The sequence below is a fragment of the Ambystoma mexicanum genome, chromosome 5p (genome assembly GCF_040938575.1).
Source record: "Ambystoma mexicanum isolate Mex_15411 chromosome 5p, UKY_AmexF1_1, whole genome shotgun sequence".
Taxonomy (NCBI): Eukaryota; Metazoa; Chordata; class Amphibia; order Caudata; family Ambystomatidae; genus Ambystoma; species Ambystoma mexicanum.
Window position 1 is genome coordinate 1,249,737,467 of NC_090930.1, and position 15,528 is coordinate 1,249,752,994.

The following is a 15,528-nucleotide window of genomic DNA, read 5'->3' on the forward strand; positions in this document are numbered from 1 at the left end:
TATTTTTCACCTGAAATGCCTATATTGCTAGAGACACATTTGAAAATTAACAGCTAACATATTAACAATTAACCTGACTAATAAAACCTTATTTTAATATAACCCACTAATAAAATGTGTTCTCTACTGCAGAATTAGGCATACTTTGAAAACCATTTAAATGAGTGTGCAGATTTTTCTCTTCTCTGCCTGATTATCCGTGTTGTTGTGCACAGTAACGGCAGGAAGGAGGAAGTCAGATTTGCAACAATTGCAAATGTATAAGCGAAGCTATTGTTGAAAAGTAGGAGGATGAGAGATGATGGATTTCATTGGAACACGTCATAAAGAGGGCTGAGAGGAAAGTTTTAGTGGGCAGTAGCAGGGAAAAAGACAGGCAGACATCTTTCTGCACTACTGGGGAGAAGACCTGGCTGTGGGGGTGTCCTGCTGCAGTCGAGACTGGGGAAAGCTGAAAGAATTACCTTTCCACTGGCAGAGGCAGTCCTATCTGAAAAAGCTGAGAATTCCAGGCAATGACCCCGGCTTGAGAAGGCAAGCGTTCCTTTTTATTGGAGTTACGCCAAGAGAGCCACATTCACAGAGAGAAGAATCTGAACAGATAAGGTAATTACCTAACTGGGGGAGCTGTGTGTGTGCACGAAAGTATGCAGTCAGTTTAGAAAAATGAAAGTCCCGTGCGTGTCTTTATCAAGTGCTAATGTTGCAATTTAAGTTCTGTTCTCCGCCACTATAATTGCAGTGTGTCATTGAAAATGCTTTGATTGTTCCCTTTTATTGCTGTAAAAAATGAGATCATGCCTAAATGTAAATTTTATAATACAGAAAATATTTGAAAACAGACGGGTGGTTTATTTTCTATTTACCATTACAATGCCAATGATGTGGGGAGATTTTTAAACAGTGCAATGGTCATTTTAAGACAGATGTGTGTATGTCAGAATCAGTATGAATAATTGTGAATGACTGTAGTATAACTTGTTGGAGGTACATGAGCCAACGGGAAGAGAGACTCTCTGAACATAGCTCCCTACCGTATATAAGGTAGTGGAAATTACCACAAGACTACCACATATAGCTCTCTGTCGTAAATAAGTCAGTGAGTTTGCCCATGGTGGCGCACCAACACTATCCCTGGAAATTGTGGTTTCCCTAGAATGCAGGTCTGAGGTCTCTCTAGTGATCACACGAAAAATCTAAGCGAAGATAAGGGATTCTGGACATTGGGGCCACAAATAAAACAAGGGAATTATGCTCACCAAAATACCACCAACCACGTATACCAAATATGCAGGTCTGGGTGCTGAAATAATGCATGTCCATTGTATTATTGTTGCACATGGCCAAATCTGAATACAAAGAGTGATTATTGCTAAGTTATTTCTCGGCGGTAATAAAATACCGTCAGGCCCCAAATCTCCACAAAATACCCTACATAATTATGGTGCGTTGCAGGCCGGGAAAGTGATCATAGAGTACCTACTGGGCGTGGCAAGCGTGTCTCACACTGCCATTTGCACATTAAAGGGAACCCATTTTATAATAGCAGTGTGCCACTAAAAACGAATTTCAGAATGTCACAAAGGGAAACCACATTCTCAGATCTAGTGCAATATTTAGAGGCAAAGTTATTTGCACATGGGAATTGGTCTTCGAACAGTACCTTAGAATGGAGTAACCGCATTCAGGGTGAGGTGCAGAAAGAAAAACTAGACAATATTTTTGCAGAAGGCAGCATAATTCAGGTCTGCCTTACGAGATTATTGAATGCAGCCGATAAAAGTGCAGAGAAAGACTGTTTAATACGTCTATGCGGCAAAATATGGTTTATTTTAAACAAGTCACTGCGAATGCAAGAGAATGATACTCAGCTAATTAACAGGTTAAAGACTGAAATAGATGGGGCAAGTAAAAATCAGGAAATGTTGAGAGCAGAATTGGATGTATGCCAAAAAGACATGCAATTAAAATGCAGAGACTTTGATACTCAGTTATCCAAAAGCAAGAAACAATTTGAAGATAGTGAGCAAGAATTGACACACTTAAAAGCCTTAGTGGATCACATTAGGCAGGATAAAGATGAGGTTGTTTCAGAAATGCAGATTTTACAAAAAGAACATTGTGAAAAAGAAGGTGATCTCCAGAGTGTAGAACAAGAAATGATTAAAATGATTCAAGAAAGAGACAAAAGAAATAAAGAGTTCAATGAATGCCAAATTCAAATGTGTGACATGCAGGAGGCAATTAATAAAATGAGTGATGAAAATAATTATTTGCATGATGAAGCCAACAGACTCCTTAAAAAGTGTAAGGACTTAGAACAGCAAATGTGCATTCCCAGGTCACAGGAGAGGCGGCAGGGTACCACATTCAATGGAGTGGAGGTGAATTCTAGCTCTGCCCAAAGAGCTAGTGCCCCAGTGACTGGGACGGTGACTGAACTTGGTTGCAGCGCCCTTGGGGGATTTGATACTCCCATTGGGGGCAGCCACCAATCTCATACACCTGAAAACAGGATTGAATCACAAAATAGTGCAATTCCATGCATTGCAACAAGTAGCCCCATAAAAATAATGAAATCCATTAAAGCCCTGATCAAACCATTTAAAAAGGGAGGTGAATGCTGCATTGAGGATCACTTAGAAGCGGTGCATGACATTTTTAAAGCGCTCCAGATACCTAAGGAACAGTACAGACAATATTTTCATTTAACTTTAGATGCCCCGACGGCCAGCATCATAAGGGGATTAAATGAACAGCAGAATATGACATGGCTGGAGTTTGAAAAAGAAATTAGGCGTCATTTTTCTCCTTTTCAGTCATTGCAAGAGGCAAAGAAAGTTGCGTACACTATTACTGCTGGACCTAATACATCACCTCGCCAATTTTTACAAGACTTAAAAAGAGCATTCTCTCGCTTTGATGTATCTTTTGACTCAAATTCCAATGAGTTTAAAACCGCATACTTCTATGGGCTACAGAAAGACATCATATCCCAATTGGTCCGTGAATTTGACCGTGACAAGTCCCTTGAATGGATTGTACATCAAAGCACCAAGCTATATGAGGTACTCTATTGTCAGGGTAGAGAAAGTGATAAAATGAAAGATACTAGGCCTAAATCTAAAGAACCCTCAGCCACAGTAATGGAAATCAGGTCAGCCAAAATGTCCCTTGAGTCTGCTCAAAGCCAAGGTAAAAATAATGTGACACCTGAACAAAGGGGTAATCAACAAAGATCGCCATTGCCTGTACCAATGTTCCAATCACATGATCCTAGTAATAGAGAGAGCTACATCAGCCCTAGATATTTAGGAGATAGACCCCGGGTAAGATACCGGTCTGATATGGCAGGTATGAACAATAACCAGAGACAAAATCAAGATCAAAGAAATGATGGTCCCTACCAGTCATTGGGGACACAGAGCAGATTTGATCCCAGCACCATGATATATGGTAATCAGGATAGGCCCCGATATGTGGATCGATTTACTGATAATGGAAATCAATATAGGGGCCAGTACCCACAATCTGAGAGACAGGACATGAGGCAAAACGTGAACTACAGTCCACGCCAGTACAATGATTCCCCACCAGGGGACTATAATCAAAGGATGGGTGCAAACCGCTCCCCTCCACAAATGAATCAAGAATTCAGAAACCATCCCAACCGGTATCAATCACCTGAGAGGTATCAGAATAGATCCAATCAGGGGGAAAACAACCAATATCGACCTAGGCCACAGAAAGAGGATCCTAGAGAGGTGGAAAGGTTCCAATGCCTTGAGGCCCAAGTGAAAATGTTAGCTGAGCAAATAGGAAAGCTCTATACAGCGCAAAAACAACCTTCCAAAGAGGGGGCTGATGGCCATAGCAATGACCGGGGGGCTTCCGAAAAGTGACTAAGTACTCATGATAACTGCAGTGCCAAAATGACAGATTGCTCTGATATAACTTTGCATAACGACTCTGAGATGACTAATGGATTAAAAATGAAAGTACCAGTAAATGAAATTGTGACAGAAAGTGCAAATACTTCTAAAAAAGAGGTACGGTTTAACTTAGAGCTAAATAAAACAGTAAAGATTTGCACAAATGAAAAAGAAACATTAGGAATTCCGAAAGAACAAAGGGACAGATTTAAGAAAAATGACTCATGCATGGGGAATACCAGTGAACAGGGAGTAAATGGGGATGCCATAGCTCCTTCCCTGGGCAAGCAAAACAATTACCAAACACAGACAGAAAAAGGAAATACTCACAAGGAGGGTACAAGTCAATCACCTGAAAAATTCTTTGAGCCACATATTTTTGAAGAGGCTGAAAGGGCTGGTATTACACTAAATGATCACAAATGCACAGAATTAAAAAATGACAAATTGCTGAATGATGTTGTGACACATGTTCAGTTGGAAGGTTGTAATGTGGTCTCTGATGTTACCCAGATGGATGGGCGAACGGTGGCCACACTCCAAAAAACCTCTGAACATGGAGAAATGAATAAAATATCTCGCACAGAAATGGGTAAAAAGGAGGGAAAAATGTCTTTTCATTTACCAATGTGCTTAGCCAAAAGTGAAAAAGGCCTGAGAAAGGTGAGCCCTGAAATCAGTAAGAATTCACATTTCTTATGTGTATTAGAGGAAGTTGAGGACAGATATTATGCACCCATCACTGTAGAAGAAAAATGCCACACCTTTGCTATGATTGACACTGGCGCACAGGCCACAATTATGTCCAAGGAGCTGGTAAAGAGTATCAATGAAGGGAGGCCTCCACAGAGTCAGATCACAGTGAAGGCAAATCAAGGCCCAGTGCATAACTTTAATGGGGAGGAGGTGCCCATCATAGGTGTAACTGAGGTTGACATAAAAATAGGAAAGCACAGAATGAAACAAGAGGTATTGATCACATCTATTTGTGAAATTCCATTTCTGATGGGGACAGATTGCCTGAAAAGATTGTCTCCTCTCATAGATGGGGTGAATGGAGTGCTGTGGTCCTTAACCAAAAAACCATTGAGGCCTAAGAAACTAAAATCACAAAACAGCAATATAAAAGAATGTCACACCGTTGCCAAAACAAAGGATGCTGTGGAGGTATATCTACAGAATAGCTGCATACCTAGTGTCACTGTTATATTAAGGTGTCAAGACAAAGATCAGAGCGACAATGAAAAACTACCTGTACAAATATACTTGGACCCAAGGAAAGATTGGCAGACTGCCATAGACGAACACACATTACGTTTCTATTTAAAAGAGAATACATGCAAACAGAATATTGTTCCTAAAACAGATTCAGAAAAACACATTACCACTCTGGCAGAGATACACATGGAAGATGAGCAACCATGGGTTCACGCTGGTATAAATGATTATCTTAAAACAATAAAAGCCACTTTAGCGCTTGAACATGAAAGGAGTTTCATTAATGAGAAATTGTTGCAAAAAATTATGGAGAGGGAAGAAATCCCGAAATTTAGGATTAAAAACCAATATGTTTCTGGGTTGGACAGTCCAAACTTTGAAAACCGAATTACAGGCAGATGCATGCTTAAAATTAGCATTGGGCAGAAAGCAATTTACCATAATGTATGGATAGTGAGTGGAGCACAAAATGAATTTTACATGGGCAATGACATCATGCACAGAATGTGTATGGTGTTAGATTTCCTTAATCAAAAAATATGGTCGCGCCTAGGTGGGCCGGCGCCTGAATTTGAAGACAAAAGAAGGGCTTATCATTGTGCACAACTAGTTCCTTATGCAGTCGAATTACAGATGAGGAAAAATACTATTATTCCTGCATTTACAAAACAGTTTGCAATAACACTGAAATGCAAAAATGGACAGCAGATGAAAGGCTCTGATGCATTTGTATGCCTGAATGAATCCATAAAACAGCAAGGCCTGGATTATGAATACATTCCATTGGTAGACATTGGTGAGGGATCTGTAAAAATCATGGTGAATAATAAAGGTTGTCAGGATATTCATTTAGAGGAAAACTCCCCATTAGGAATGGCCATACAAAAATCACATTATACGGCAGATTTAAATAACATGGTGATTGGGAATATTCCTGAAAAATATGTAGATGCCAAGGGCGAGTTGCCAGAACACCTGGACTCTCAGCCCAAAGGAATGTTTAAAATTCATTCTGTGTATCCTTATGATTCAAATGAGACAGTGTGCTGCCATCAAGAGGATTGCATAATATTTAATTTAAATGAAAATGAAACAGGAAATCAGCCCATTGAAGTGGAAGCTGATATGCCAAAATATTTGAAAGTGGCAGCTCTACAAAAAGACACAGCCACACAGTTAGAGGAAAGCGCTGAGATTCCTTTACCAGAAGAGTTTCCAGAATTTTCCAGAATGGTAGAAGAGCAGATCTCCTTAGCGGATGCATGTAACAGCGATGAGGATCGACGCACTCTGAGGGAAATATTTATGGAGTTCAAGGATGTATTTGCAAAAGATGCTTATGATTGTGGTTTAACTGATTTACATGTGGCCACACTACCAGAAGGTTGTAGCAGAAATCCAGTGTTTGTACGCCAGTATAGACTACCGCTGGCATGTTTAGAATCATTGGCAGAGATTATTAAAAATTTGGAATCACGGGGAATAATTAGGCCCATTCATAGCACATCCAATACGCCTATTTTAGGTGTGTTAAAGCCAAATGGTCAATGGCGGCTGTGTGCAGACTTAAGAGAGTTAAATAAAAGAGTACCAGTATCTAGATGGCCACTACCATTCATTGATCAGGGCCTAGCTCAGATACATGGTTCAAATGTATTTACCACGTTAGATCTCACATCTGGATATTGGTGTGTGCCATTGGCAGAGGAGATACAACACCTATTTTCCTTTACATTTGACAGGACTCAATATGCCTGGCTTAGAGCTCCGTTCGGGTACATCAATAGTGGGAGTGAATTTGGCATATTTTTGAGAAAGGCCATGCCGGATGCAGCGGAAAGAGGGACAATAGTTTATGTGGATGATGTCTTGATAAAAAATGAAAACCTTAAAAGCCATTTTGATGAAATAAGACATGTGCTTGGCCAATTGCAGAAAGCAGGCGCCAAAGTATCTTTGCAAAAAGCACAATGGTGCAAGAAAAAAGTGAACTTTCTAGGGCATGAAGTGACTGAACATGGGCTAAATCCACAAAGGAAGAAAATAGAGGCCATACAAAGATTAAAAGATCCTAAAAATGTGAAAGGAGTAAAAAGTTTATTAGGGATGACAGGCTATAACAGAAAGTTCATTGAGAATTATGCAGAAATCACTCAACCATTGACTAAACTGCTTAAACTAAATACTCCCTGGAGATGGGAAAGAGAGCAATCTGATGCAGTGGCTAGATTGAAGGAATGTCTTGTAAAGGCACCATGTTTAGCATACCCCATAAAGGATAGGGATTTCTTTATAGAAATAGGCTTTTCTGAACATTGTATGTCAGCAGTGTTATCACAAAAACACGATTTGAATCACAAAACCATTGCATATGCAAGTAAGGCATTTTCCCAAGTTGAAATGAAATTTAATGAATGTGAGAAGGCCCTATTAACCACTGTGTGGGCGCTACAACATTTTCGCCCCATTGTTCAGGGAGAAAAGGTGATTATTGAAACAAATCATCAACCTTTGCAATTTTTAGAAAGTAAAAGAATTAGATCAGGCAATCTAGCGCAATCCAGAATCACTTCATGGACGCTGGCATTACAAGGTTTTCCCGTAGAAGTAAGATATGGACAAAATAAAAAGAGCCCAATTGCTCAAGGGTTAGCTGACTTACATGACTGTGCAGCTGAACAAATAACAAATGAAATGGATGTGGAAGCTAGTTTACAGGAATTTGAACAATCACCACACAAAGCTTTTGATGAAAAAACATGCAAGGATTTGCCAACTGTATACGTGGATGGTTGTGCTTTTCACATTGAAAATGACAGTAATAAACAATTAGTGGCAGGAATAGGAAATGTCTGGTTGAAATGTGAAGGCGTTCCTAGTATAGGGATGAGGATTGGAGATAGGAGCAGTCAGGTGGCGGAATTGGCAGCCATCTATAAAGCAATTGCTACTGCAGTTGATAAAAAGTTCAGTGAAATTGTCCTGGTGACTGATTCTGACTATGCACGGAATAGCTTTGTGGAGTATTTGCCTGGTTGGAAAGCAAGAGGCATGGTTACATACAACAAAAAGCCACTTAAACATGGAAAAATGATACAAGCCATAGACAAATTGGTGTCAGAAAATAATTTAACAATATACTGGAGAAAAATTCGTGGGCATTTAAAAACACCAGGAGAGGATAAGGAGGGAAATGATAAGGCAGACCATCTGGCTAAGATTGGGGCTGTGATGGGAGAATTGCTACCTATTGATTATTTAATGGGTGAAATACAAATTGATGCAGTCACACGGTCTAAAGCACCAAAGGAGGTAGATCAACCGGTGGTGCAGTGGAGTCATGACACGCCAGACCAAGATTTGATTGAGGCACAAAAGAATGATCAAATTTTGGGAATCTATTATAATCATTTGATGGATCCTGAACAAAATCCTTTAACAGAAAATGATTGTATGGGAAAAGAAGAGTTGAGGGTGTTATTAAAGAACAAAACACGAATTAGATTACAGGATGGACTCATGATTAGAGAGTCCATAACAGGGCAAATACAGTGGGTAGTACCCCTTTCATTCAGAGGACTAATGCTACACCATGCACATGATGCCATAACTGCAGGCCATAGAGGTTCACAAAAGACATTAGAAATACTAAAAGATTATGCTTACTGGCCACATATGTCCCAAGATGTGGAATTATATACTAGAGGATGTCTAGTATGCGCCCAATTTAAACCTGCTTCACCAATGCATAGAGCACCATTGATGAAAAGAGGCCTAACTCTCCCATGGTCAGATTTGCAAATAGACTATGTAGGTCCTTTAAAAAGGTCGAGCAGGGGACACCGCTATATTTTGAGTGTGGTATGTTTGATGTCAAAATGGATTGAGTGCATTCCCGCACCAGATTGTAGTGCGCAAACAGCAGCCACATTGCTGGTGAACCATGTGTTCTCAAGGTTTGGGTTGCCACAAAGAATTGAGTCAGACAGAGGAAGTCATTTCACAAGTACTCTAATGAGTAAGGTATGGCAAATACTAGGTGTGAAAAGGAAACTACATATCGCATATCGGGCGGCGTCTTCAGGTACAGTTGAAAGAAGCAATAGGTCTGTTGTGGACATTTTAAAGAAATTTGTGGCAGAAGCAGGTTCCAGCTGGGATTTGCGTTTACCATTGGTTTTGATGGCAATCAGGTCGACTCCTGCCAAAGCAACAGGTGTTAGCCCCCATGAGGTCTTAACAGGTAGGAAAATGGTGTTACCACAACACCTACTATACAGAACACATGAGCAAACTCTAGTGAGTGCATCCACAGTTCATGAATATATTGATGAAATGAGGAGGCATTTGCAACATGCATTTGCTTTTGTGCAGAGAAATCTGGAAAGAGCTGCTGACAGTGCTAAGTCATATTATGACAAAAAGACATCAGTAAAGGAATACAATGTAGGGGATCAGGTGTACAAGTTTCATTTTGGGAAAAGTAAACAAAAAAATTCTAAATTTCTGGCAGCCTGGCAGGGGCCATTCCGAATTATAGATAAAGTCTCTCCTGTAGTGTATAAAATTTTGAAAAATGAAGGTGAAACAGCAATAGAGCAGTTTGTCCATGTAAATCAAATCAAACCATGCCATCCCAGACATGAGATCAGGCAGCTTGAGCATGTGGAAACGGATAGAGTCCCTTGAGAAAATAAATGGGTGTAATCAGGAGGCAGTGACAAAGAAGTTAAAAAAAAAAAAAAGTTGATTGTTATGATGGCACATAAACACTGTAATATATGTGAAAATATATAATATAAATAAATAAATAAATAAATATATAATATAAATAAATAAATAAATAAATGCACATATAACGGAAGCTCGTGGTTGGTGTACAGAGAGAAAGTGTATTAAATATTGAATGCTGTTTTATATGTGTTTGTTTTCTTTTAACGTGTGTTTAATTTCAGAAAAAAAAAAAAAAAAAAAAGAAGTATTTTTACCAAGCATGTTTTATTTTTGGCAAAAAGGTGGAAATTAGTATTGTGCTATGTACTTAATCTGTTTATTTTCTATTTTGATTTAGACAATTAACATTATTTGGTCGGAGGTTCCGGGATCAGAGGCCACGGGAGACGATGGAGTACTGGAGACCGCGAGGACGGATTCCGGGAAAGCCCCAAAGAGGGGTGAAGACCAAGGCTACAAAGCGATCAGCATTGAAGATGATACCGATGACATGTTTAACAATAGTGATATTTGGAGGGATCTTCAAGAATTCAGAAGCACAGGTTGTCATTGAACCTGGACCAGCATCTGGTATCGCGGTAGAAGAAGCACCAGGATTCATCATGAGTGATAGAAGGATGATTTTCCAAAATATCTACATACCATTGGATCCTGAGATTTTGATTGAAAAACATTTGAACAATACCGGAATTAAGATTGAACAGACTAAAGAGTGGCTGGAAATAAGAAAAGAGGACGCTAAGCAGTCAATAAGAGATATATTAATGCAATTGGAAAAAACATTCGTGAATTCAGCAGACATTAAGAAGAAGAGAGGAAAGAGAGGTGCGGTGATGCTCGCGATATCAATGGTAATGTCTATAATTGGGGCAATAATAGGTACTACAATATCAACAGCCAATTCTATTTCGGTAGGAACACTGAGTACTAAAGCACAACAACTGAGTATTGACCTAGAAATAATACAAAAGACATTAGATGGAATTAGAGGGGGACTGGATGAACAAGTAAGATTCATAAATGAAACTGCAATCATTCTAAATGAACAAGCGGATGTGATGCAACGGGCGACTAAAATAATACTTAAGCATGACAGAACTTTAAATGAAATATTGAACATAATGAGTCCTGTTGATAGACTATTAACGAATTATATGAGAGAAGTTCAAACTGCAGTTTCACAATTGATTCAAGGACATATTCCCTTGTATTTTGTTTCGCAGGATATCATTCGGCAAATGATAGAAAGATTGACCAGGAGGGAAATTGACCTTATACAGATAAGAATTGCATTCGAAATGGGGAATGCAATGCCGTTATATGTGGACTTGGAAAGACTAGAGATCGGATTTTTGCTATGCATCCCATTTGTAGCCCCTGAACTTATTTATCAAACGAAGTGGGTACACAACGTGGGATTTTGGCAAGAGGACAAATTCATTAAGATTAAGACTCCAGAAGTGGTGGCATTTCAGTCATGGGAACCTGAAGTTTATTTAATACCAAACCTGGAAACATGTGTAACATTTAAAGAACAAAATTATATGTGTCCAGGTAAACCGTTTGTTCCTGATGCCACAGATGCTATTTGTGGATTGAAATCTGACCCAAGTATATCAGAGGGATGTGAAGTGATTATTAGTAATATGGGGAGTGAAGAAATGGCACAGGCTAAGATGGTCAGAGGTAAATGGTTGGTCAGTACCTGTTTAAAGAACATGACGGTAGTACATTTAAACCATGGAACATACGTGGTTAAACAGGTAAAATATAATGTTTTTTATTTACAGGTTCCAAAGGATGCAATTGTGTCAATTGGGGGATTAACATTGTTCCATGTAACAAATGATGTTTGGGAAAGCCAAGTGGAAAATATCGATTTTTTTCAAAGGGATACTTTTCCAATAGATCCAGATGTGGAATATTTATTGAATCACAAAGAAAGACATGTTATGAAAATGAATTTGCGAAAAAACAATATTACAATTAGTAATCTGGGCATAATAGAAGTGGAAAGATTTAATTGGGGAACCTGGGGGGAACGCTCAATAGTGGGTTTGGCTATCTTGGTGCTAATCATGGGTGGATGGTTGATTGTGCTATCAGTAAAAATGAAAATGTTACTGATTTTACTGACTACGTCAGGAAGAGAAAGATATCCCAATACACATGCATTTTAAGAGAAAAAGAAAGAACAAGTTGTTTTTAGAGATTGGCTTGGATTATAGCCAAGTTCTAAAAAACAAAAGGAGGGTATATGTAAGGATATTTGGCATGTTACAGCACAGAGTACAGTACTACTGCACAAGTAGCATTTTTTTTTTTGCAGCACCACCACAAGGGTGCGGTGCATTGCTATATGGGTTAGCAGATTAACAAGGAAAGACAGGCTATTCAGTCAAAAAAAACGATTTTAATATATAAGATGCAAAGCTATTTTTACAGTTAAAAGCACACGTGTTCATTTAAAAATGCACACTATTTTTCACCTGAAATGCCTATATTGCTAGAGACACATTTGAAAATTAACAGCTAACATATTAACAATTAACCTGACTAATAAAACCTTATTTTAATATAACCCACTAATAAAATGTGTTCTCTACTGCAGAATTAGGCATACTTTGAAAACCATTTAAATGAGTGTGCAGATTTTTCTCTTCTCTGCCTGATTATCCGTGTTGTTGTGCACAGTAACGGCAGGAAGGAGGAAGTCAGATTTGCAACAATTGCAAATGTATAAGCGAAGCTATTGTTGAAAAGTAGGAGGATGAGAGATGATGGATTTCATTGGAACACGTCATAAAGAGGGCTGAGAGGAAAGTTTTAGTGGGCAGTAGCAGGGAAAAAGACAGGCAGACATCTTTCTGCACTACTGGGGAGAAGACCTGGCTGTGGGGGTGTCCTGCTGCAGTCGAGACTGGGGAAAGCTGAAAGAATTACCTTTCCACTGGCAGAGGCAGTCCTATCTGAAAAAGCTGAGAATTCCAGGCAATGACCCCGGCTTGAGAAGGCAAGCGTTCCTTTTTATTGGAGTTACGCCAAGAGAGCCACATTCACAGAGAGAAGAATCTGAACAGATAAGGTAATTACCTAACTGGGGGAGCTGTGTGTGTGCACGAAAGTATGCAGTCAGTTTAGAAAAATGAAAGTCCCGTGCGTGTCTTTATCAAGTGCTAATGTTGCAATTTAAGTTCTGTTCTCCGCCACTATAATTGCAGTGTGTCATTGAAAATGCTTTGATTGTTCCCTTTTATTGCTGTAAAAAATGAGATCATGCCTAAATGTAAATTTTATAATACAGAAAATATTTGAAAACAGACGGGTGGTTTATTTTCTATTTACCATTACAATGCCAATGATGTGGGGAGATTTTTAAACAGTGCAATGGTCATTTTAAGACAGATGTGTGTATGTCAGAATCAGTATGAATAATTGTGAATGACTGTAGTATAACTTGTTGGAGGTACATGAGCCAACGGGAAGAGAGACTCTCTGAACATAGCTCCCTACCGTATATAAGGTAGTGGAAATTACCACAAGACTACCACATATAGCTCTCTGTCGTAAATAAGTCAGTGAGTTTGCCCATGGTGGCGCACCAACACTATCCCTGGAAATTGTGGTTTCCCTAGAATGCAGGTCTGAGGTCTCTCTAGTGATCACACGAAAAATCTAAGCGAAGATAAGGGATTCTGGACATTGGGGCCACAAATAAAACAAGGGAATTATGCTCACCAAAATACCACCAACCACGTATACCAAATATGCAGGTCTGGGTGCTGAAATAATGCATGTCCATTGTATTATTGTTGCACATGGCCAAATCTGAATACAAAGAGTGATTATTGCTAAGTTATTTCTCGGCGGTAATAAAATACCGTCAGGCCCCAAATCTCCACAAAATACCCTACACCGCCATGCTCTTTCCCGTTCCTGTGCGATGACGCTATTTCCGGTTCCGCAATTTAACAGTCACTGCTAATAGCGGTGACCGCTATTTGCATGTAGCGCGAGGGCGGAGGTGCTATCTTCACTTTCATGGAAGCCGGTAAGGGACTTTTAGGGGACTTTACCGGCATGGCAGTAGGGTCATTAACGGCATGGCGCTATGCTTGTGTCCGCGTTCTCGTGATCGTGCGCTATTAGCACCCTCTTGCGAGGGCGGACACGTTAATAGCGCCATGCCGCTAATTTGCGGTTTTTACCGCACAATGTGTAATGAGGCCCTTAGTATAGTAAGGCAGTATGCTTGACCAGAAAGGAAGTTGCACCTAGGATGACAGGAAAGAAATGGAAAATGGAAGGGAATATTTTTTCACAATCCTAGGGACTTCAGGAGTTCTGTCCCGCAGGAATACTGGAAGGGCTGCAGGAAATACCATAAACACATAATTCACTAAGCAGATCAGCGCAGGAATCTGACTTTTCCTACAAGCTCGTACCTTCCCTGTGCTTAAAAAGGTGGTAAGTGCAAGGGGGAGGAGGTACAAGTGCAATGGGGTGCATTCAGGTTGTGGGGCGGGGAAGAGCTGGGCGGGTCAAGGTGGTAATTGCCAGGGTAAAGGGAGAAAGGGAGTATAAGTGCAATGGACAGGGAGGACCAAGTTGGGCTAATTGAGGAAAGGGAGCCCAAGGACACACTGTCAAACACAGTCTTTAAATCCTCAAAGACTGCACAGATGTTACACTGCCGTAGGGACAAATAATTTTTGTAGGATTAAGTATAAATGGAAACTCTGGTCAATAGTACTTTTCCTTGCCTGGGAACCAGCTTGCAAATCACTAATGATGTTACACAAATGTACCCAATCATTTAGGTGTGTGAAGATCACTTTTTCAAAGACTTTCCCTGATGCGTCAAGAAGAGAGATGGGGCGATAGTTTTCCAGTTGCCTCTTATACCCCTTTTTGAAAATCAGTAAGATTTCCACCAATCACCAGCAATCAGGTACTAACTTGGTTTTAATGATTGCATTATACAGGTGGAATAATAATGGTAACCAGATAGCTATTTCATCTTTATACAAATCGATTGGTATTTTATTGGGGACAGTGGCTTTATGATATTTTAGGGAGTCTATTGCTTCTCTAACTCCCTTTACTGTGAAAGTTAAGTTCCCCCATTCATCTACTATTAAATTGTCTAAAAGAGTCTCCTTGGATCCCTCATCTCAATCGACTGGTGAAAGGTCTTGCTATAATTTGGAAAAATGCTTCCTCCGTATGTCAGGTACAATATTTAAGCAATAGAACCTGGGCGGCGGGGGCATTACCGACTCAGGAATGCCCCGGGGCCCATAGGTAAGGACCCGAGCGAAGCGTTTCAACGCTGCAGCGTTTTGGGACAGAAAAAAAAAGACCAAGAAAATGGCCGCCACCATGGAAAGGGAAAACGGAGTCCATTTTCCCTTTCCATGGCGGCGATCGGGAGCGGACCCGCTGGGAACACAAGTGTTCCTAGCGCGTCCGCTCCCGAAAAAGGATAAAAAAAAGGTAAGTGGGGTTGGGAGGGCGGGAGTGGGGTGGGGGAAAAAGAAGAAAAAAAAAAGTACCTGCGTCCCCGGCAGGGGACGAGGGAAGCCCCCAGGCATGTGGAGGCACAGAGCGGACATGGCCCCGCTCCGAGTCTCCACACGGCTGG

At 40.1% G+C, this 15,528-nt stretch overlaps 1 protein-coding gene across 1 annotated transcript; it reads left to right on the plus strand.

The window, feature by feature from the left end:
- Positions 1-384: 384 nt before the first annotated feature.
- On the plus strand, positions 385-12,926 carry LOC138481519 (uncharacterized). Its single transcript, XM_069613704.1, has 2 exons — positions 385-606; positions 10,222-12,926. The coding sequence occupies exon 2, from the start codon at positions 10,274-10,276 to the stop codon at positions 12,062-12,064; it is 1,791 nt and encodes a 596-aa protein (XP_069469805.1). The 5' UTR covers positions 385-606; positions 10,222-10,273; the 3' UTR covers positions 12,065-12,926.
- The last annotated feature ends 2,602 nt before the right edge of the window (positions 12,927-15,528 follow it).

What these genes read in the sequence shown, in the direction of transcription:
- LOC138481519 (XM_069613704.1), top strand. Translation starts at nt 10,274, where the DNA reads ATGGAGTACTGGAGACCGCGAGGACGGATTCCGGGAAAGCCCCAAAGA.